This window comes from Toxotes jaculatrix, chromosome 3, assembly GCF_017976425.1.
Source record: "Toxotes jaculatrix isolate fToxJac2 chromosome 3, fToxJac2.pri, whole genome shotgun sequence".
Taxonomy (NCBI): domain Eukaryota; kingdom Metazoa; phylum Chordata; class Actinopteri; family Toxotidae; genus Toxotes; species Toxotes jaculatrix.
The window spans coordinates 21,509,568-21,534,616 of record NC_054396.1 but is presented as its reverse complement, the minus strand read 5'-3'; the positions used below and the strand labels follow the sequence as shown (position 1 = coordinate 21,534,616).

The following is a 25,049-nucleotide window of genomic DNA, read 5'->3' as shown; positions in this document are numbered from 1 at the left end:
CTCTAGATGGCTGTAAGTAGTCAGCGTATTAATAATTAAGTCAGATATTGGCAAGAACGGATCTAGTAATTCACTGGAGAAACTCACCAACATTTAACTAGAGAGCTGAAACTCGCATTAGTCTTATTTATTTATTTATTTATTTATTTATTTATTTATTTATTTATTTATTTATTTATTTGCAGCAGAACAAGCTGTAAACACAACACTGACATATTATCACTTCATAAAGTTAACATAGTTAACTTTTTATCAGCCAGTGGCCTGTTTACACCTCCAGCAGACATGGGGCAAAATTAGCATTCATTTGGAGTCGTGTTCTTGGCCACCTGACATACCTAAGTTTAATATTCACTCTGTTGCTTTCCACCAACTTCTCATGCAACACTGAAGACCATGCAGTGCTGCAGTTTAAACTTCAGCCATTTAGTCAAAGAATAATGTTACTAACTACCATGCATAAAACATCAGCTGTTCATGAAGTATGGCTATTCAAAGATACAGCAGGACAACAACCGGTATTATAGCATGCAGTGTGCAGGTGAAAACTTGTCATCAGTTGTGAGCACAATTATTGTGAATACAAGATATGTTCTCATGCATTACATCTTTTGCACATAAACCATCTCCGTATGCTTTTAAGACTTTGCAGATATTGTATTTTGCCTGTTTGCTTATAAGGCCATGAAAACCACAGAGCATAGAAGAATGAACTGAGGAATAACCCTTAGTAACAGTTTCTGACATAATGATGATCAAACATCTAAATATCAGATTTTATTGTAGGAATCTAATCTAATTCAAGTGCCTCAATCAAAATGAGAAACAGTTTGGATAAATAGTAGCAGGCTGTATTAGGCTCTCATGGAGTTAGTTTGTGTTTGGGGCTATAATTCATAAAAATCTGGCTTTCATCCAATCAGCAAGCAGTGGCCACAGGTGCATGGCGGCCAGATGAAAAACAACTTAAGATCTCAGCTGTTGCTTTAGCTCTGGGCAATAGAAATTGGATGATTAACTATTACAGAAATGATACAAATTACTCTCTAAGATTTAAATACATGATAAAGAGTGACTGATTATACCTGCGTTTCTAAATGCCAAAACACTGCAACGATTAAATTTAGCCTTATCAGTGCATATTTGGATGATGTATGCTAGTACATAGAGCATTTTTAAAATTTTATTTGCTTGCCTTTTTATCAGTGGAAATTGGAGCACAGTAAGTAACAACAATTACATTTACTCAAAAGCTATCCACACAATAATTTATTATAAATGAGCACCAACAAACATCCTGTATTTGCTCACACTTGAGTAAGTATAGTTTGAGATAAAGTTAGAAACTTTGTGTGGAAAAAACCATGATGGATTAGGAAGGATTTAAGAAAACACACTATAATAAACAAAAATGTGTTACCTCAAAAGACATTGCATTTGAAATATGGTTGACATAATTACTTGGTTCCAAAGCTATTTGCATATCGGTTTTCCTCCTTGGAAAGGCGTTTTATTCTCTTTCTTTACTTTTTTCCCCTCATTTATTCTCTTAAGATATACTTCTTTTTTGAATATCTGAAAGCCTCTACTGCCACCATCTCATAAAGTATTGTGAAAAATTGCATGTAAGTGTTCTTCTCTAAAGTTCAGCTGCCACCCCAGAGGTTTGAACATGTCACAGGAAGAAGTATGAGTGGAAAAAATGATCCACAACACAGACAGGGCTATATTGGCATTTGGCAGATTGAGGTGATTCTTTAAAAAAAAAAATAAATCTGCTGAATCTGCTGAAGACAATGATAGCAACGTCAAAAATGTTCACAGTTTCATCTTTTTTTGATGCTGTATATTTCTTTCAACTGTGTGTATATATGCAGGGAAGGCAGTGATGTAACTAAAGAGGTCTGTATGGTGTAAATTTGTGCACCCTGACTACTTCTTTAATGATATGATGTTGGAGTGGGTCTATACATCAGGTGTATTCAGTGCTCGCTGAAAAAGAAGTGGTTACACTGCAGAGAACAGACACTGTTTTAAAGGGAAAAAAAAGAGGAAAACATACCAAAAAATATTATCACTCTCAGACTCCACAGATCTACAAGACCACAGATACAACAAAAGCGAGCCTCTTTGTGAGAGAAACCCTGAAACTTAAAAAATGTTCAAAGACTCAATTCATGAATATTTTACACGATGTGCCAGAACTTCATCTGAGCATCTGAATGTACTGGAGTCCATCAATAGCCTATCTGTCTCAACACCCAGGCCACACAGCATCTCTCTCTCTCTCTCCCTCTCCCCCTTTATTTCTTTCCCTCTACCTTTCCTCTCTCCTCTAACGGTCATACACAAGGCCATCCATTCAAAGACCTTCCTCATCCAGCCTCAGCAGTCCCCTGAGGTGCCTATGTACAGACCACGCTGCCTGGGATTGAAGTGTGAGATAGTGGGGGAGAACCAGTGGGGCTTGTTGCTTCTTCCTCTCTGATGACGAGGCTTTATAGGGTTTCCTTTGACACCCACTGTCTGAGTAAGATGATGAAGGATTATTTGAGAAAAATGATGGCGGATGGACTTTTATAGCCGTGGTTTGAAACCAATACTTAACACTTGTATAGGAGACTCTGTAGCCATTTGTTCACACAAAGAAGTTGTAAAAGTAGCACTTACTAATGGCAATTCTGCTGTATAGTTTAAACTCTGGAAAAGACTGGTTCACTAAAGTAATTCATTATATGGTAAAACAAAAAAAACTGAAGCCCATTTGAGTTTTTAATTCATTGCATACATAGGAAATGTCATCCATAATGAGAGGTGTCAATTTTCAAAAACATAGCATAGCTATACAGAACACAGCTACTATTCAACATTCATACTGTACACCGTTAATTCCATATTGAAAGGTTAAAGCCCAGGGATGGATTACCAACCGGGCAAAGCAGCCAACTGCCCGGGGGCTGTAGAACTCCCGGGGCACTGAAAGCTGCACTGCATGTCAACTGGTTTGTGTTGTTTTAATTGAAAATTTTTCTTGGAATATGCACCACTAATGCACAATATGTGATGTGAGGTTGGTTCTGTTTTATTTTCCTAATATTAACAGGGCGTCACTGTGTCTGAAACACCTTTTTTCTTCATTATTTTATTTTACTACTCTTATGTCTGAATGTACGTGTTATTCTAAAATTGCCACACGCCACGTTTTAGGACAGATGCTACTATAATAGCCTGAAAATAAGACAGATTTTTTCTGAATGTTACATTTAAAAAAAAATGTGTCTTCATATATTCAAGGACATTTCTGTTTTCACAACACAATCCAGTGCTTCAGTGTGAGGCTGTTACATTCAGACAGTGTTGCCTTATGAACTGCTCGTATAACTGTAGTGCTTCTTCATATTTGTTGCATATAATGTCCACACTTATGCCTCTCATGATTTACATCCAATACTAACGTTCAGCGCCAGTGCAAGAAGCAGTGTGTATATGTGTGCAGCAGTCCACCTGCAACCACAATCTTTAAAAGCAAAACAAAACAAACGAACATATTCTGGGGAATCATCCAACTCTGACCTTTTTTCCAGTGATAGGGTTTGTTGTCTTTTAGAGTTAGCCAGACCTGAAGATATTAAGGAAGCTACCGTGGAGCAAATAAATTCCTGATGATTCGAGGATGAGGACTATCTCATCCTTGGACTTAGCCTTCAGTATAAATTGCATAGAGAATAGAAGGAATGGGGGCGGGGTGATGGGGGCCCAGCAGTCCCCAGAGGCTGAGTCCTGTCATGTTAAAACCATTATGAAAAATAAGAGTAATGTATTGTGTGGGGGATAATTCATTTTCCCTCATAAAGTATTAGTTTACAACATATATTTACTCAAGTTAAAACAAAATTAAGACAGTCTTTTCCGCTAAAGCCTAATATTTCCTGTAACACTGGAGTTCTCTACAGTGAGTTTACTACACCGCAGTGACTACTGGTGTTTTCTAAGATCTCCTGCATCACTCTGATATCCCCACCGTTACCATACTGTGGCATTTTCCGCTTAAGTAAGCAATCCAGCAGTACAATATTGGATTTAGCCGAAGTGACAGGGTGAGTCTGTCACATATGATGTTAAAGTGAGGCAGAGGGAAGGAGGGCTGATGACACAGAGCTGGCACAGTGGGAGAAACGCACATTGTACTTTGTGCTGAGGAAAAAAGGAAGCGCGCTTCTCCTCTCCTTCACATTGCACTTTGCAAACACTGACGGGAAAACAAATCAGCCAGGATGTAGAATCAGTTAGAGGATGTCTACAAATCCTGCCACTACAGACCGTTTCATCTGAGTCTCGTGGACCCAGGTACCGGCAAGTTCTGCTCCATCACCCGCGTTTTTTTTTTTTTTTTGGCGCTGTGCTCGGTGCAGGAGGCTGTCGACCGACCGGGGGAGGAGGAGGAGAGGTGCTGCTCGCTGCTTCATCCCGCTGGATGGACCCGGGCTCTTCTTCCCTCACTTGTAACTGAGGGCTCGGTCCACAGAGAAACTCCTCAGGTTCTGTTTGCAAGAGCTGGGATTTTGTTCCCTCCTGCACTTTTATCGGTGAGTGTTTGCCACCAATGTTGAGATGCGTTTCAGAATTAGCATATGTCAGGTGCACAATGCATTCGTTGTAGAAGTTAGATTTTTCCAACAGCGCGTATTTTCTCGTTTTCTCAGAACGTCGCTGCCCATCTTTGACCGCGTTATGAATATTTTCAGGACACGTATAAACATTGACTATTTACTTCCAGCGACATATAAACTGACCAGGTGATACAGGTTATTTCTAAAAACAAATTAAGGTCATGAATGTTTTGTTTTGTTTTGTTTGGTTTTTTTTATTTGAATTAAACCACCAAAAAAATCGTGTAATAGTTTTCCCACATAGATAAATCTGGAGCAGGGTACCTCCCTAATAGGATTCAACAGGTCTGTTTCAGTCCCAGTTAGCGCTTCTCCCTGTCGGTGTGTCAACGATGCTGCTCAGGACAGAAGGGTTTGTGGTTGTAGTTTTGTCTTTACTGATGCTTCTCGTGTTAAAGTTTAACCGATTAACTGCATTGTGTTAACTGTACATATAAGTGTAGTTACTCTTATTTGTCGTAAAGGAGGGCTTAGGTCCAAAACAGAAATTATTTGGTTCACAAATACATTTCAACAAACTCACAGTGTAAAGCAAACTTTAAATATCAGTGGAAATCATTAAGTATACATTTCATATTATGTTAAAACCTGAAAGTGTGTGAATCTTGACTTCACCTTTACATGTGTACCTGTGTGCTGCCTTACCAGTTGCACATTGCTTTAGCTGTTGCCTTATCTTGGCTTTTTCCTTGAAACTAGATGACATTTTGGGCAGGTTTTGGTGGATTTGGACAGAAAATAGGAGAGAGTGACTGGAAATTTAATAGAGGTGGAAATTCATTTGGATTCCCAAATGTCATGAGTTTCATTCTGCTCCCTTTCCAGCATTGTGATTGGCAAACATTGATAATTTGGTTGATCAGTGTGATTTAGTGTGCTGCTGTTTTCAGCTCTCTCTTTTTTTGTATTGCCATTTATCTCCCAGATGCCATTTCATTTTGCGGAGAGTCGAGTCTGAAGGTGAGGAGGACCGCTTTGAAGACTGTACTTCACAATGGCAACAGGAGTAGCAGCATGGCTCCCTTTTGCTAGGGCAGCAGCCATTGGCTGGATGCCTGTTGCCAACTGCCCCATGCCTGTTGCCCCGATAGACAACAGTAAGAGACAGGACGAGCTGATCATCCTTAATGTCAGCGGTCGTCGTTTTCAGACCTGGAGGACCACTCTGGATCGCTACCCAGACACCCTGCTGGGCAGCTCTGAAAAAGACTTCTTTTACAATGAAGAAACCAAGGAGTACTTCTTTGACCGGGACCCTGATGCCTTCAGAAGCATCCTCAACTTCTACCGGACAGGGAAGCTCCACTACCCCCGTCACGAGTGCATCTCAGCCTACGACGAGGAGCTCACCTTCTTTGGCATCATCCCTGAGATCATCGGTGACTGCTGCTACGAAGAGTACAAGGACCGAAAGAGGGAGAATTTAGAGCGGCTGCAGGATGATCAGGAGGAGAACAAGGACCTGAAGCTGCCCAACATGAATTTCAGGGAGACCATGTGGCGAGCCTTTGAGAACCCCCACACCTCCACCATGGCCCTAGTCTTCTACTATGTCACTGGTTTCTTCATTGCCATCTCAGTCATCACTAATGTGGTGGAGACGGTGCCATGTGGTTCGACTACCAACCAGAAAGACATGCCATGTGGTGAACGTTATACTGTGGCGTTCTTTTGCATGGACACTGCCTGTGTCATGATATTCACGGTGGAGTACCTGTTGCGCTTGTTCGCCGCGCCTAGCCGTTACCGTTTCATGCGCTCAGTGATGAGCATCATCGACGTGGTGGCCATCTTGCCGTACTACATCGGCCTGGTGATGACCAACAACGAGGACGTGAGCGGCGCCTTTGTGACGCTGCGTGTGTTTCGAGTGTTTCGTATCTTCAAGTTCTCCCGTCACTCACAGGGCCTTCGGATCCTGGGTTATACTCTAAAGAGCTGTGCTTCAGAGCTGGGCTTCCTCCTCTTCTCCCTCACCATGGCCATCATCATCTTCGCCACGGTCATGTTCTACGCAGAGAAGGGCTCCAGCTCCAGCAAGTTCACCAGCATCCCAGCTTCTTTCTGGTACACCATTGTCACCATGACGACGCTGGGGTGAGTAATAGACATATGCACACCCACGTAAACAGACTCACACACACACACACACACACACACAGGTAAATACATGTGTACACTTTTTAAGAATCCTTTATCTCTAGTTCAGTGTGCTCTAAATGTATTTCTACTTGTTACAGAACTAAAACAACTGTTCATGATGTTAATAAATACACTAGATCTATTGTCTTGTGTATTTTTTATATAAATTGAATAATTTATGAAAACCACTTTGAATTTCAAATGAGCATTAAGACAGCCTGCCCACATAACTCAGCATACTACAGCTTAGTTCAGGCTGCCAGTGTGAGTAATGGTACGACAGTGTAGTATTTATCTACCAGTACAAACACTCGTGGCATTTTGTTTGCCTCACTTAGAGCTCGCCAGATAAGGAGACAGGAGATGAGTGCATACAATACATCGAAATACTGATTAGATGCCCAGATACTACACAGGTTTGTGTCTGCATTAAGAACTCGATTCATGTAGATATCCATTTATTTTTTTCCTCCCCTTTTATCTGTATTTTACTTTCTTTGGTAAAATATGTTTCCATTTCATTTCCAGCCTTATGAGAGAATGATGATGTACAACATGTAGCCTGACCTAAGACGTAGAGCAGGACCGAACCATTATGATTAAAATGATACTGATGTTGGAAACAAACTGTCATGATTGATCGGCCAATGCATAATTATCCAATAAACTAATGCATACATTTTCCACCTCTGCACCCTTGTGACATTTGAACGACATGACTCCTTATTACCTTTAGATGAACAGTGGTTTGGTTTTATTATTTTACAGGAAAAAAAATGTTGTTAGCGCTGTATTCCTGACAGATTTCTTTTCTCCTAATTGGTGCCACACCAGAAGCACCATATTTATGGTCTAGGTATTCAGTGTAAAAATGCCTTGTGAGGAATTAAATTAACTGCATTATAAAGTCAGATCTCTCTGCTGTGTGCCTGGAGGCGAGGTGTCCCATGAGAGATCCTCTGTCACCTTTATTATGATTCCACTCTGCTCTTAATCTTTCACACAAGCTCGCTGAGATTCAGTGCCATGAATGGCAGGGTGAACTTGAAAGTGTTCCCGAAGTTTGGCTGAGCGAAGTACTCTATTATGAAGGCACAGTGGAAGAATAATTATGAGTTCCTGAAAATCACTTTTTCACTCAGGCTCTCTGTGTAGGTAATGCTGTATATATAAATGCAAAACTGCCTTCTGGGATAAAATGGCACAGCACAAAAATTAATTTGGTGGATACAAGAATGCAAATGACTATTAGATAAGTATTTCTGAAGACAAATGGCTGCATGATCAGGCAGGAAAGGCATTAAAGGATAGGTTTGTGTTGTCTTGAAAAAAATGCCCTTGTGCTCCTGTCCTTACTGGCTATGAAGAGAGATTCCTTCCTAACAAAATCCACAGGCCTCATTTTGTGTAAAAATATATTCAAAGTTCATCTGAAGCTGCTATGAAGTTTCAGCAGTCTGAGTTAGTCAAATGAAGTGGATACCTCACAAAGTTACAGTCTAGGGTTGTAAAATAATTTCATACAACACAGAAAAGCAGTAAATCCTCACATTTGAGAAGCTGAAACCAGTGAACATTTAGCATTTTTCACTTTTTCCTGAATTACTTGAATATTAATCAGTTATCAAAATTGACAGAAGGAACAATTACAGCAACCAATAACTCAATGTACATATGGTCATGTTGTTTTAAAGTAATAATCCTTAAGATTTTCATGACATCAGGCTCTGTTTTTAATACTATTTATGGTCGGTAGTTTTTGCTGCAGTGGCCATTCAGTGTATTTACAGTCGGTAATTACCTCTCATTGTGGTACTTTTCGTTATCAGTGGCAGAGTCCGCCATTTCTGCACTGGATTTAAATTGCGAACCAACCAGGACTGAAATTCATAATTATATAATTAACTTTTAAGATAGCCGAAGTAAAAAAGCCTGTCCTTTAACTGTTAATGAGGATCTACATAACACAGGATGTTAAATAGAACAGCATCTTTGTAAGGACGTACCTCTCCAAACAAACCATAAACTGAGAACTTTAAAACCTGTAAAAATTATGTGAGAAGTGCTGTATTTTCTGAAGTGTTCATTATTGAGTGTGATCTGCTCAGTGAACATGAATACTGGACAGGAGAATGTGTGGGCTGTTGCTTGACCGTTATTAAGGTTGATGCTTAATGATGTGACCCTGTGGCTTTTTCCTCGTGGTCCTTCTAACAAAGTATGTCTAGTTTCCCTTTTGAGGAGTGACCTGTTTGACTGGCAGACCTGAAACTGTCTTTTAAGGTGACATTACAGTTGTTATTTCAGAATCGTGAACTGATGTTTAGTCTTCAGGTTGAGGTCAGTGTGTGCAGAGTTTTGTCTTTTCACAAATAAAGAAACGGAAACCAAATGAAAAGTCAGGCACGGATCTCCGCACCAAAATAGCTCTGTTAGTCTCTCTACTGAGCAACGGCTGAAAAGGCTGCCCAACCTTACCTGTGTTACAGTATGTGTGTATGCGTGTGTATTATAAGAGAGTCTTTTGTATCACACATACAAAAGGATAGAAATGCCAAGGTGAAAGCGTTATGTAAATTGTGAACCCTGAACAATGAGTTTGAGTGTTGAGCCATTATGTCCGACACACAATAGGCAGCGGGACTGAGAGTCTGCATACAGCTCCAACAGTAGTGTTTCCCCTCGCTAACCAAGGACAGTCATTTGCAATCAGGTAAACTATCAACTGATGCATGTTCAAGGCTCTCATGATCATTTTGTGAGTGTTCATATCCAGTATGTTTTCTCTATAAAGCCACTATCCAATATGTAATATCCAAAACAAGAATACCAAATTTGTTTATTTTATTTTCTTCCAAGTAGGATCTGACCACATTTTTAGTCATTTTTAGTACAGTTTGGATTTTAAATTCAACAGGGATAATTTAGATTGGCACTGTTTACAATACAGGTACCACATTTTATTATCTGATGTTAGACTTTGTTTCTGTACTGCCCAACATAAATCTGAATACAGTGTGCGCTGTATTCAGCTCTTTGTACCACACCTCACTTTAACGTCCTTTGATCACAGCAAGCATAACATAGGATTTTCCCTCCCATGAACTTGAATGAATATGGAAAAAATAAACAACAACCACACACCCATACATTACAGTCTTTGTTTTGATTTATTACAGTCTTTGTCTTGTTTTGACCACACTTATAAAAAAAAAAGCAAGTAGGTGAAAATGAAACTGTTCAAATAGAGATGCTAGTAAAGTATGTGCTTCCTGACCCCCTCCAATTTCTGTAATGTGCAGGAAGAGAGGCTAATCTCTGCATAACTATAACAGCCAGTAAACACGCAGTAGCCTTTCATGAAGCTTAGTGCGCCCTCCTTCCTGTCACCTGTCGATCTATTCACCTGCTGAAAGGACATATGCTCAGGTGATGAGGTCACCAATAACCCCTTTTGTCAAAGCACCAAAAAAAGGGTAAAAAAAATCATAGATTAAGTGAAGATTAAGTGAGGTAAAGGAAAAACACTTGTTCTCTTTCTAGCCTCTTGAGCTCTAATTGAGCTTTTCTAGTCAATTTTCTCAAAGTGATCTCTCTTCATCAGGATCACCTATCTCCACTGTTTTTATCTTCAGGTTGGGTTGCGTATGTGTGTGTGTTTGTGTAATGACTATTCAAATTTAACTGACATATAAAACAAATTGCACTCTTCACTTCAAAATCAGTCTCAGTTTTTATTTCCATTTCACAAAAAGCTGCAAGCTTTCATCATTAGATGGTAAACAAGACACTGGAACACATTTTTGGCTCATCGTATCCTGTAGTTTTTATATTCGTTCTCAGCAAACCAAAGCTTTTTTTGTGCACCAGCTTATGATAGGGCACTTTTTATTGTAGATTCATCACTCAAAACCCAACCCCAACTGATACCTGACTGAAACTAAATCCGAATCTAATCTTATCCAGTAGTTAGTAAAGGAATACTGAAGGAAGTCTCCAGGCCAAAAGCCTGGATCCTACACTTCTCATAATGCAACTTAACAGTGTTTTTTGTAAGACCCCCAATATATTGCTGTCTGTCAAATGTCCACATCTCTTTCCAGCTTTCCATTAAAAATTTGAAGTCTCCCAGGCAACCCCAATATAACTGGTGACATCACTGGCATTATTTTCTCAAACTTAAAAAGTAAACACCATAGCTGCAGGAGACATCTGAAGACAGCTGATGACACTGTGCAGTGCTTCCCATGATCAGTAAACTGATCTTCACCTGTAAAATCAGTGAATTCAAACCCTTGAGATTATCATGAAATCAAATACCCATTTTGATACTATTTATTTTCTGAGTACAGAGTCCACCATTCCCATGCTGGACTCAAATTGCCTTCACACATATACAAGGGATTCACAGGAAACAATGCGGCATGTAATCCAGGGCCACTGTTTAAAGTTGTATATCTTTGATATCAGCTTCATTGTTTACGTTTCACTCTCTTACAGCCATATGAAAGCTGTATTAAGTTACTGCTAATGCATTCTGAATATTCCTGGCATGGTGTCACCACAGCCAAGTTAGTTATCAGCTATACATTTACAAAACAAGAAGTGGTCATTTTGGATATTTTTGACAGTGGATAAGTTTTAAATCTTGTCGAGTTTAATGAATTGAGAAGGAGGAGCTACAGTGAGATGTTAGACAAAGAGGTAGAGACGACAGGCTGAACACCTCTAACTCTGCAGCAAAGTAGTTAGACAAGCCGCCCCCCACTGAATGTGTATTTAGTCCATAATTTGTGTCCAGTTGTCGCCTCTGACAGAACATGCACACATACACAAACCAACAAACATACAGACACATTAATAACTCTGAACTAACAATTTGTATGTCTGTAAAAGAGAGAGTTTTGATAAGCTAAAATGTCACAAAAATATAAACACACTTAAGAAGACATTTTGCAGCAATATGAAAAGTTCTGATGTTGACAGGTGAAAGTTAAGGCTGACAATATTTTGATCAGATTTATTCAGATTCCCAAAGAGCACATATCCACATTGATGTGCTGATTTGTCCCCACACACACACACACACACACACACACACACACATATATATACTTATTGCCTTTGATCTTGTCTCGCCGTTATGACCTGCCTCCCTGCGTCCTCTCCGTGTCTGCATGAGCCCAGACAGCACAGCGCAGCAGTTCTGGGTAATGGGCTGGAGCTGAGGGAGACGGGGCGGGGGGGGACTGGCTGGCTGTATAATCAGCCGCTTTCACTGTCCAGGAACAGGGGTGTTAAATCAACCTCAGGTGGCTGATAAAAGGATCTGGATTGAATCTCAGCGAGGTCCGCTCCCCGCGGCTGCCTGCTGGCGCTGCCGCTGTCGGAGTCGGCCGGATACACGGTCATTGGTACCAGTGGGACAGGATCCAAAAGATTGATGAGGAAGGAGAAAGCCCCCCCCCCCCCCACCCTTTCTTTCCCGAACTATCTTTCTCTCCCCCCATCCCCCATGAGTCTCCCAGGGGAACGGCTATTTTGAGAACACAGGCTCTGTGTGTGAAAGGGAATTATCATTATCTGTTTCAACTATGATCTGATACAAGATGCACAATGCATGAGAGTGGTCGTTTTACCTTGCGTGACAGGTGCGCTGGAAACGAAGGTTCACTGGCTCTCCCAAGTCTCCCACGCCTCTAAAAACATTATTAACCCAATAATGAGAGAAATATTAATGAGGTGTGCATTGAAATCTGACTCTGGTTTTATAATTAGAGTGATTCTCCCAGTTGTAGAGTCCTGGTCCTGGACGGAGGCTTGTTCTGTAGCAGAAAGTGAGAGAAAATGTTGTTATGCATGTAGGTCATGTTCCCATCTCTGCCTTAATCAGTGGCTATATATAATCTGCTTCTTTCTTCCGAGAGACTTTTAGCTCGCTCCCCTCTGTGTTCTCTGTTCAACATCTCTATTAGACAAAGTGGACTGGGCCTAGGGGCCAAAGGCAGGAAGAGGGAGGTCAGATGAATCGTGCTTCAGGTTCAGAAAAAGTCTCTGGTGCAGCTTTGGTCGAAATGAGAGGGAAGTGGCTGAGAAAGGCCAAACACAACTTGCTTTGACTGTTGCTTCAGTTTTGGTGCAGTGTCAGGAATTATTTTCATTACTGATTAATCAAGCAATTAACTTTTCAATGAATCCATAAAGTTCAAGTTATACTTGCTCTGTCTGTGTAATCGTGAGGGTCCATGTAATGTACATGCAGTCTGTATGAGCCAACATGTTTGTGCTAAGATGTCTGTATATGCAGACACCCAGTGTAAGGCACTGTGACATTGTCATGTAGACAGGAGGTCTTGGTGGATGTTTGGGTCAACAAAAGACTAGACTTCCCCATCCCCTACTAAGGTAATGTTGGTTCCTTTAAGCTGTGACCACAATTGTTCCCTAACCCTAACCAAGTCATTTTCTAACCAAAACCATGATGTTTCTCAAACTATAGCAACTATAGCAAAACCTTAACCACAAAAGTGTTAGATTAAAAAAGAAAAAATAGTAATAATAATTTTACAAAACTAATGTGTAACAGCTTTGGAAGAGGCAGATGAGATATTTTTAGGGTGATATACATGGCAGATCAGAAAATGCTTCCATGTGTTTCTCTGGAGGGCAATTACAAAGAAATGTCATGTAATTTGGGGGACTTGTTGATCAGAACCCTGTCCAAGTCGGTCTTGGCTCAGTGAGGCCCTTTAATCAGTTAATTAATGTTCATCAGAATTTTCAAAAATAATAAAAAAATGCCCATCACAAGTTCCCAGCGCCTCAGGTGATATAATCCCCTTTCTCCCCAAACAACACTCCAAAACCCAAAAGCAGAGAAGTGGAAAACCTAACATTTGAGAAACTGGAGGTTAAACATTTTTAGGGCTGACTGCCTCTGAAAGACACTCTATAAACAGGCATGAAAACGCTCACTAGCCTAGCACTAGTAATGCTAAACCCCCCCATAATCCAACATTCTTGTTACATGTACTCTCTCTAGTCAAAAAGAATATCTGATGTAATAAAGATGTAATTGTCTAGTATTCAAATATAAGAAGACCCCACCATTTTAATTTTAATTTTAGATTTAGACTTAGGTTAGGTTTTGTATTATATGCCAGTGCGGTGTCCTTTCAGGGTAATAGAGAACTCTTTTTTTTTCCTGTTATTCAGCACCTAAGTCCTAACAATGATAGGGAAAACCATGCATTTGGCTTGATACATGACTAATCTGTTGTCAAACCTATTGTTGTTTATGTGTCTGTCAAATGACAGTGACAGTCAGCTCATTGTTCACAGCAGCATCACACAACCGCTTACAAGCATTCAAACGTATTTCTACATAGAGACAGATGAAACATACTTTTTTTCAGACTTTCATTTTGTGCATCAGCATTTGCTGTTGTTCAGTTTGATCTTTCGGAAACCGACGTCTTTTCAACAACTGATAAGCTGCATTTGTCTGTGCTTTGTCTTGAAGTTTGTGTTCCTTGTGGATATTTTTGAACATGTAAATGAGGTTAATTGTCTAACTAACTACAGTAAACAAGTGTGGAGCAGTGAGTTTAGTCATAAGAAAGAAAGCAGTGATGTCGGGCCTGGTTTTGATGAAAGGTATTCTTAACTGTATTCTTAGTTTGTCACCCAGCTCGGAGTAAAGGGATTAATTAACACTGGGTAGAACAAAGCCTCTTATGATGGTAGTGAATTAATAGTCTGTTTGAGTATTTTAAATTTTGCAGCATATGTGTAATATCTAAAGAATCTTTTTAATTTTTTTTTTTATATATATCAGAATGAGGTGTCTGTGAGAAAATTGGATGAATGTGGTTTTTGTTTTGTTTTTTTTTTTGCTTGGTATGTGAACAATTTTATCCATATTTTCCCAGTATTTGTGTGCTGGAGATATTATGTTTCCAGTTAATAATAGATAATTGGTAACAGAAGTGAGGGGTTTGGATGGCATTCGTGAAAGAAATAAATGCCAATTAATTCTGGAATGACACACATTGTTTTGTTAATAATTCAGGATCTCTGCGCCAAGCTGAAACAGAACTTGGATGTAGTGCTGCATGGTTTGTAAGTGGGAATGTTCTTTCACACAAATCATCAGAGGTTACATATTGCGGTGGTTTTCTATGGCAGTCTGCTTTCAGATAGAATTAATGGGCTATTTTGCTGCCTTGCTGAACCCCTGGGGTCGAAATGAGCGCAGCTTGTAGGAAATTAGAAATATTCCCGCCTTTATCGGGCCAAGATGCTCTTGGAGCCAATTTCCTAACACAAGGCTCTTTAATAGAAACCTTTCTAACGATAGCTGTGGAATTTAATTTAGCTCCAACATGGGTTCATTTAACACCTAAACTCATTTAAAAAGAATTAAACTTGCAAAGGATAGTGATGTCTGGAAAGCTTAACGACCTCTTCCTATTTCTCTCTCTTACTGGTGTGTTAAAATGACCAGTGTCTTATCCCAGTGCACCATGTGCTCAGTACATACATATGCACATTCACATGCTGACCTCTAGTTTGATGGCAGTAAACAGAGACAAGAGAGCAATTAATTCATCCTCCACTTTAACCTGCATCACTGCCCTCAGTTCAGTTCACCATGATGTAGGAACAGGAATGGCAGGCACACAGCCAAAGGCGTATTGGAGGGTTTGAACCTCTTTTTCTAGCTCTGGATTTCATTCGGCACACAATAAAATCTGTCACGTTTCCCTTGAACAACCGAGTGCAACACTCTGATACTCCTCCAGGAGAGGCGGTGTGAAAATGTGCACCCTTATCCACATATTTAAACAATTATCATGTCTCCTCACTCTATTACAGCCAGCTTTTCACCCTGCCTTCTAGTGTGATCGTTTTGATCAACTATCAATACTTTGGCCTTCTGCCCTGGTTAGACAGTGTGTTGTTCAAACTACAGTACCTTTTGAACATAAGCCTGCCAATATAGAGAAGCTCACTATTGTGAGGTGCAGTACGTATCATTAAACTACTATCATTAGAGTGTTATTAATTGGTTTATTTTATTTATTCTTTCTTTTTTTTTCAAAAAACTGAACTATATATCAACATATTTAAAGTTGTTATGGTGAACTATTGCCTACATGCTCGTCCAGTAGACACAGAGTAATATTATCATCCCACTCAAGTTGTGTTTCTGGCCACCAGGCAAATCTAAGTCCAATATTCATTTCTTCTTTTAGATCTTTTTGAAGCCTGAAGGGAATACCTGGATCTTTCACTGCCAAATAATTCACTATATGTTCTTCAGTTAGTTAGAACCTTTGTCTAGCTGCTGGTTGGTGCTGAGCTGGTAGTGCAGACTGGGATTATCAGAGCTTTTTTTGGCTGAAAACCGCTGCCTGCTGTGGCTGGAAACGACACTGATGAGACAGATCCAAAACAAAAACACTGTGGGCTACAAAACCAAAACAATGTTTTGCTAAGATGCTAAAAAAAAAAGGTTTTCGCAGAGTCTGGTGACAATTCATTCCAATGGGTTTGTAATTACTTTAGACACCTCAAACAAAACATTATTAGTGCAGATTTAAAACTACTCTGCCATTTTATATAAAATCATTTAAACAAAATAAATATAATAAATTACTAACTTAACTTGTGTGCTAACTCTAAACAGCAACAACCAAGTTATTAAATATTGCAATAACTTAGTTTTTAATTCATTGAGTCAATTCTTTTATACTCCCATTTATCTGAAATCAAGCAGTTTTGGCATCACTGAACAATCCTTTATCCATCTTCAGAGCGATCCAGCTTGAAAAGGCCGAACTGTTCGCTCTCAGTGTCTGCTGTTGCTGGACTCCAATTTTTTTTTTCCTCTTTCATCTTTCTGTCTTTCATGTCTTCTTCTCTGTCTATCCCTAATTGTTTAGGACTCTCCTTTTGCCAGTAAGGTATAATGATTGTTTTCATCCCTGACTTGAGCACTGAACAAAGTACAGGCTGTATAGTAAACACTAGCGGCTTTAGCATACAGTACCAGCAGCACAGTATGCACAGATATTCTCCTCACGTAGTCTCAAGTAAAAACAGTAAATACGACAGTCTTCAGAAAGCTGGACCTGTGCTTTGTGGTGTAAAAAAGCTCATTATAAACCTGTTAAAGTTTTACCCTAACAAATCACTCAGTGGTCCTTTAATTAAGATTAACTAAACTAGTGGTGAGAAGAATGGCAGCCTCTACATTTTTTTTTGCAGCTGGGCTGGATTTTGTTTCATGTCAGCTCGGTGCAACAGAAAATCTTTTCCACTTAATCAAGAGGTGTTTAGCAACTGTGATCTTTCTTCTTGCTCTCCGTATCAAACACAGAGAGAGGGCTACCGGTGTGTGTGTGTGTGTGCATTTGTACATGTATGTGTGTTTGGAGGGGGATGACAAAGTTTTTGGAACAAGAAACAAAAGGAAGTTTTGTTTTAGAGAACCAAACTGACACTGTTAGCATATTTTAAACTGATTTTAAACATATTTAAGTCTCCTTCAGTCACACAAAGTAATAAATGTTTGGTTGCCTTCTTTACAAATTTGTGAAATTGCCCATGACATGCTCCCTAAGCCTCCTGTATGATCTCACCCTGAGGGGTTGTAGTATGGAGCTGTTGCTCTCAGTCAGCAGAGTGGAGGTGGAGTGCTGACACAAAGACTCAGACAAGTGTGTGTTTGTATTTGACTTTGGCACGCTACGGTCAACAAAGTGAGGGGAAGTGTTCGGAGACAATGTGAAACGTAGGTTAAGTCGAGAAGTACAAACTTATAGAAGAAGAATGTAAAATGTAAAACTTGAATGTATTACATCTTGACAATGTGACAGTGGGAGGAAATGGGAAGAGATAGATGAGACGAGATAAGAGCAAAGAAAGGCAAGTGAGTAGTAGGAGGAAGGCTGAAAGGAAAAGGAAGCGAGTGAATGTGAAATTAAAAAGAAAAGGAAGGAAGGAAGGCAGCGAGGAAGAGTGAAGATGCGATGCTATCTAGTACAGTTTCCAACATGCTGTCTCAAGATATTTGTATCAGGGCACAAAGGAGAACCTTGAATGACACGGCATGCTCTGTACCTCGAATGAGTGAGTTATTTTTAGATACTTGGCCCTTATCTCACTACACAGCTGGCAAGGGTTTGGCTCTGAGAAAAGGTAAAGAAACTGTACTAATAACCTTCAGTGTGCTGTGAAGGAGGATACAGACAGGGGAACTGTAGCGGTACAGTTATAGTTAACGCTTCTGAGAGGGATGTCAAGGTTAATGGAGCACGCAGTAAAATGAAGTGCATAGAAAATAGAGAAACAGGAAACTTTTGATCATCTCTTACTTTCTGGAAAAAAAAAAAAAAACATGTAAGTGTATGTTTCAAATAACATGCTGCCTGCATGTGCTGTCTACCTTAGCCCGGGGTGCTTTTGCACCTACCTGACATTATAAATAATACCAACATGTTTATTTGTGCTTTCCATTACAGTCTCCAAGGCAGCTCCAGGATACTGTCTCATTGCTTCCCTTTTCACCTCACCTTTAAATATCAATTTATATGCAGCCCGAGTTCAGCAGATGTTTAATAAGTATAGGTTTTCTTACATTTATTTGAATTTTTTTTTTTTTTTTTTTTTTTGTCCTTTCGGTATCAGAACTGAAAGTAATGATGTGGCTGCGTTTCATTCCTGAAGCAAGATATGAGATACATTAACCTCAATGAGCTTTCTGATTGGACATCAAAAGCAATCAGCATCTGTGGGTTTGTTGTCATAATGATACACGGTACATTCATATTCAAGTGAGTGTTATATTTATATTGTGTCATTCTAGGGGAATGACATACAACAGAAAGGTTACTGAGATTGTTTATTTAACTGACTTGACCAGCAATCTGTAGTGATAATAGTTATTAATTTCAATTACGCATTAGCATCATTACACAACACAACACTTTGAAATGATCATAATCAGTCACCACAATAAAACTACTGTGCAACAGTTTTCTTGAAATAATCAGATATAGAACTTAGTTATTCACAAAAGAAATAAAAGCCGAAATGGCTGAATAAACTCACATTTCATGAGCAGAATATTGGGAGGAGTCTCACTGAGACGTTTGCTAAATATTTGTGCATGTCACAAAAATGATGGCTTGCAACTGATATTGCAGATGCTTGCAACATGTTTGGGGTCAGTTCTTGCACTGTAATGAGTTTTCCAAGTCAAGATTTCTAAAAATGAGTGATGGAGAGAAAATGGTTTCCTGGAAAATGTCCTAAGGTAAACTCACCTTTATAATGTGTAAGGCACATTATAAGTGTATGATATGTGTGAAAGATGCGTATAATGATGGCCCTTAATGCTGAAAAATAACAGCTCTTGCCCAACAGAGCAAACATATTAGGCCATCGTTTTGAGAAGGCTTTTAAACTCTTGAAAATCTCCAATAATGAAAAAGGCAGCTTAGAAGCTGGATCTAACATGATCTAACAATTAATGTCATAATCAAGCTTTTCGATGCACAAGCTGCGCTTATTTACTGTTGCTATAAAAGGTATGTAAGATGACAGTTAGCCTGACCTGAATTTGATGTTTGATGTCCCATGTGTGTGTGTTTTTTCTTTGAACCAAAACAAAAAAAAAACTAAACTAAACTAAACTAAAAAACAAAACTGTGTGTGAGCCCAAAAGTGGAGGGAACAATGATGCTGCTTTTTCAACATGAGAGGCACTGAAAAGTGAAAAGGTAGTGAAGAATAAAACAGATGTGTCTCTGGGATTGCTGCTGAACGTGATGATTGCAGAAACAGTCAACAATAGAGTAGTTTGAATGTAATATTGGAACAGTGAAGAAATTGAATTACTTGCTTGTTTGATGAAATTCAAAGAGAGAGCTTTTGTTAGTGTAGTGTAAGAGTAGCAATAAGCAGTAGCTCCGTTGTTTGATTTTGTGGAGAAATTGTTAGGTCTGTGGACTGTGGTAGATGTACAGCAATTTTATAAGTTAACGAACTCACTACAGACCTTATAATAATATCAGTCTTATAATATTATATGTTATAATCACAGATTTTTTTTCTTCCAACCATTGAGTGGCAGGTGTGACAACTGGCCTCATGAAGACATCATAAAAGTGGGAGACACACTGTTTTCAGCAGCTAAACAAAGTAATTTATTACATATTAATACATAGCAAAAGAAAAAAAAACACATGGAGCTTGGAGGTCAGTGGAATTAGTCGTGTAGGACGTGCATGAGAGTGGAAATAATGTGTGAGCATTGTAAGGTGCATGAAAACAGAACAAAAGGAAAGAACTGCAGAGGAACTAAAACAACAAAACCAAGTGCCAGCTCACGGGGAAGGAGAGAGAGAGAGAGAGAGACTGCCAGCAGCAGCCAGAGCTTTGTAAACTGGGAACACTGGACCCAGGTGTTTGCAGTTGGCACAGACAATCCGTGCCCCACCCACCGGGCATCTGAAACACAGGCAGACAAAAACAGCGATTGGCAGGAAAGGGCAGGGGTCGTCATCCAGGAAACCTTGGAACCTTCACTTGTTTTTGTACTTCATTGCTTTCAGACTGGAGCACTTTTCAGCACTCAAAACACAAAGGAGAAAGAATTCTTTTTAATTCATCTGTGTTTTTCTGTAATATCGAACTTGACAATAACTAAAAAGGGATCACGTTGTGAATTTGAATTGACTTTTGATTTTATTCATTTATTTCCTTGCATGATCTGAAAGTAGCTAATTTGTATTTTCGCAGAATTTTTCTACTGCCTGAAGTAGAGTTGCAACAATTAGTCAATTAATAAATTAGGCAATTGACAGAAAATTAATTGGCAGCTATTTTGGTAATTATATCATTGTCTAAGTCATTTTTAAGCAAAAATGACAAATTTGCTGTTTCTAGCTTCTCAAATATGACGAGACATCACCTTGTCCATTGGAAATCATAATGAGCTTTTTTCTAAAGATCTTTATTTCCATTGTTTTAAAAGGCTGCCATATAGATACAATTTATTTGCCAAGTGCAAAGTGTGTAGGAATATTTTCAGTAAGGAAAACAGCCCATGATCATGTCTTCATTGACAACATTCTAGTAACATCTTTGTTTTCAGTGGAAAATGCAGCAGAAATAACAAAATTCAAAGCAAAAATAAACAACCATAAGCATTTCACTATTTACTATTCCACAGACCTGAGACCTTCGTGAAAGGCTCCATTCAGACTCGTTATCCTCCATCAAAGAGGAATCCAGCTCCATTCTCAACATGACACACGTCTGTTGAAGTGAATCAACAGCTCTGGGTGCCAATTACGTTGACATCTTGAGGCTGCGATGACCTCTCTGTGTCCTTGCAGAATAAGAATCGTCTTGATGGCTAGTTATTCTCCCACGAGCATGGCTACTTTCTTCAAAACTGCTGTTGAGTGTGGAGTTCAGGTGGTGGTGAGGTGAAGTGCACAACCGTCGTTACTCAATAGATAAACAGTGAGAGAGGAATGGTCTCTCTTGATGAAGGTTCCCATTTAACCTCCTTTAACCTCCATTAGGTTTTGAGTTTGTATTTTGCTCTGTATTTCATTTACCATAAAGAGGTAGACTATAGACACCCATATGCACTGACACTCAACATCTGGAATTCCATATGCTGTTTTTATGTATTTTTTTTCATGTGCAATCACTTTGTCATAGTATTTATGGGTTTATTCTGCTGTTAATGCAGTTTTCGAAGCCAGAGATTTTTTTCATTTTCAGATAGACAACCTGGTCAAAGCAGTTCACTTACAGACAAATTGAAAAATTAATCTGTCGTTAGACTAATGTCTGAAAGCTCATACACACAGCTGACCTTTCTCAGGCAAACAGGTGACCACATATGCATGTACTGTACTGTTTGCATTAGAATTACTAGTGACCTGTTTGTTGACTATTATAGACAGTGGTTATATTGTAATGTCATGTAATGTCATTTACTTATGACCAGGACCTTGGGGACAAGTAAGATTATATATAAACATACCATATTTAGTTTTCAGTCCCAGATTGTTGTTCAACACTAACCAACTACAGCGTAATCCACGTGTTTAAACATTTCTGTTGTAAGGAAAAATAATTTTTGGTATTTGTACTGTACCTCCATGGTGTTGTTTAACTTACTGAATTCTAAAAATATAATGCATTGAAAAAGGATTCACTTGGAGCAGTTTGAGGTACATTTTTGTCGTTTGTTAAACCGCCGTCTTCCTCGGCAGGCACAGGCATACAAGGTTTTGTAAAGGTGAGTCTTTGTGGTGAACACTGTCGAGGCACTGATACTCTGCCATTCTAAAACTTAGGTACAGGTACTACTAAAAAATTATGCTGACATTTCTCTACAGCCCTGAAAGGATACCGTACTGGCATATTACATTTGAGCATGAGACGTATTTATTACTTCAGATAATCTTTTTGAATGGAGAGAGTACGTGTAATAAGAGTGTTGCATTACGGGAGTGTGTAGCCTAAATACTGCTAGGCTAGCGACTGTTTTCAAGCCTGTCAGTAGAGTCTTTCAGAGTTAGTCAGCCCTAAAACTGTTTAACCTGCAGGAGTTTACAACTAAGATAGTGTCTCCTGACGCATTAACTGCCGAAATGAACCAGGGAGAGAACCTGTCAAACAGCTAAGAATTACTGTTGTCACAGACGATGAGCTCAAAAAGACAGCCTGATCAATGCTAACGGTCAGAGAAAATGATTCTGAGAGAGAAATGCAGTAACTCAGTCGACTGGCTTATGGCTACACCCACTGAGAAGGTGACCTGCCCACACACGTCTGAGTTGCCCATCTCTGTTACATTGTCAATTGGCTATGGGAGGATGAGAAAACTGCAGTTCTAATCCATGCACAATAAGCCTTGTTTTACCAGTGTGCAGCTAAGCCCTCCAGAAGCCTAGGGAAAACCCTCGCACTTGTAATTGTAGGTCTCTTTCACTCATTCAATGTCAGTCTGTAAATGCCTTGAGTTTGTTGTCAGCCCTTATGATGTCAAGAGAAATTAATAGAGCTTCTCAGGATGGGACGGATAGTGGTGCCCACATGCTTTCACTTTCTCTGACAAGTATTGAATTTTGACAAGTATTGAATTGCATCTATTGAATTCAGCCTGGCAACTTTATTAAATTCATTTAGGTAGTTTAACATGTCAAGCAGAGTAGCCGAAAGAGACGTAGCAAAAGGCATATAAAGTCTCCCACAGGCAGTCAGAGTCCTGCCCCGGCACAGACCACAGATGACACCAAATGGCACTTCTTTACAGCAGCACCAAGCGCGTCGCTTTTCGGCAGTGCACATTAGGAAAGTGTGTTTCATCCTGCACCGTGAGCCACCTTTATTCCTTGTCTGTACTGAATTCCCACACTGGGCTGAGCTTGTTTATGAATGCCAAATCCTAGCTGGAGAAAAGATGTCGCAGAACTCCCAGAACTGAAATGGAGAACAAATAACGGGTGTTTTAGGCAGTATCTGTGTATTTGAACAGCATTGTTACACAGTACCATTGAACTGTCAAGCCTGTCAATAAGATTCAGCCCCGGATGCAGTGGATTTCTAAAAATACTATTCCATGACAGCTGTTCACTTTCACATTCTCACGCTTTTTAGCTTTTCTGCTGCGTCTTCTGTTGCTGTACAGCCACAGGAAAGATATTTTACCCCACCAAAGCTCAGAGTTGCAAATGTGATTCAGATTGTTTTTCTGTCATAGAAATATTTATTGTCCCTCTGTTGGCCTTGTGTTTCTATAACTACTACATGGCATGTAATCATACATTTGGAAAAAAAAAAAAAAAAGAACGAAAATAGGAAATTAAGACAACCCTTTCAAAGCCATTAAAACATAACTGAGCAGTTGACAGGAGATAATGACAAGTCAACTGAAGGAATAAATTGACCAAGTGAATTGCACATCAGCTTTGCATTTCAAAGGTCTCCATCCATTTCTGAGCAGTCAATAATAAATAGCAGCTTGGCCTGACAGATTGGCTCTCCTGTGAGCAACAGAATAATCATCCTGTGACTGTCCAGCACATTAATTTAAATATCAGAAGGCAACAATAAAATACAACAGGTTTTCACACATCACATGACACTGATGGACTTCTGCTTGGCTGCAGAGTGCTGGATCGTGATAAATATGTAAGACAGTATGACTGAAATGTTGCACAATATTAATCAATTATTACACAATGAAAGAATCCAATGCTGATGTCTGACACACTTGATATTGTCCATCAGCAACTTGAAAATGACCAATTTTGGCTGAAAATGACTCAATATAGGAGCTTTACCATAATTTTAACTACTTAAATCAAACACCCCAAAACACTCAGTGTCCCATTTAAAGTAATGTAAAGACACTGTACAAAAACCCTATCATGAAAATTATCAAACTGTACTAAATATAGTAAAATTACTTCACTCCATGATCGCCTTGGACTTAATGAGACCTAACAAATTGAACAATGAACTGTATCTTGCAGCTTTGCTGGACATCAAATATACTAAATACACCATAAATAAAAGTAGGTTGGTTGTTTCACGTTTAAGACAGTTGGCTGCAAATTACTTCAAAAGCAGTCACTCAAACCTGTCTCTCAGATGTGACTTTATAGTCAAAAGGAGGAACCTGGGAACATGACAGCAACCGTGGTTAAGTAATAATAATGAAGTTATTTTGCACAGGCAGACACAGAGAGTTTTCTCTTTGTCAGGTATGTAACATGCAGTAGTTTGTGTAAACCCACCTTCCTGCCTCTTCTCGCAAATAAAACTTTGTGTAACTGTGTTGCTGCCACATCTGCACACTTGTGTCTTGTCAAAATGGATAAGTGCAGCACTGAACTGGAATTTAGAGGAGAGACAATATGACTATCATATTAGTCTAAGGCTTTTGCTTTCAGGGCCATTAAATTTATTATTGTTCTCATTATATTATAGTGTATCCTTGATTTGCTTGTTTGGACACCGCTGTGGTTAGTCTATAACAAGGCACCAATGTCAGTTGTACTTTTGGTTTAATTTAATGACGCTTCTTAGTGGCAAAAGGTCAAATATGAAGAGTGCACATGGTGCCCCGCTGCTGCTCATGACATTGTGTGCGTGTAAAGCCAGTTTGCTTTCCATTTATTCTGCACATTCAAAATACTG

The 25,049-nt window shown here is 39.3% G+C and overlaps 1 protein-coding gene across 3 annotated transcripts in view; it reads left to right on the top strand.

The window, feature by feature from the left end:
- The first annotated feature begins 5,664 nt into the window (after nt 1–5,664).
- The window catches only part of LOC121179418 (potassium voltage-gated channel subfamily D member 3-like), an 87,989-nt gene continuing 68,604 nt past the window's right edge, over nt 5,665–25,049 (top strand). For all 3 annotated transcript variants that reach the window (XM_041034260.1, XM_041034258.1, XM_041034257.1), the window contains exon 1: nt 5,665–6,767. In XM_041034260.1, coding sequence (XP_040890194.1) covers nt 5,665–6,767 — 1,103 coding nt within the window. The remainder of the gene's footprint in view (nt 6,768–25,049) is intronic.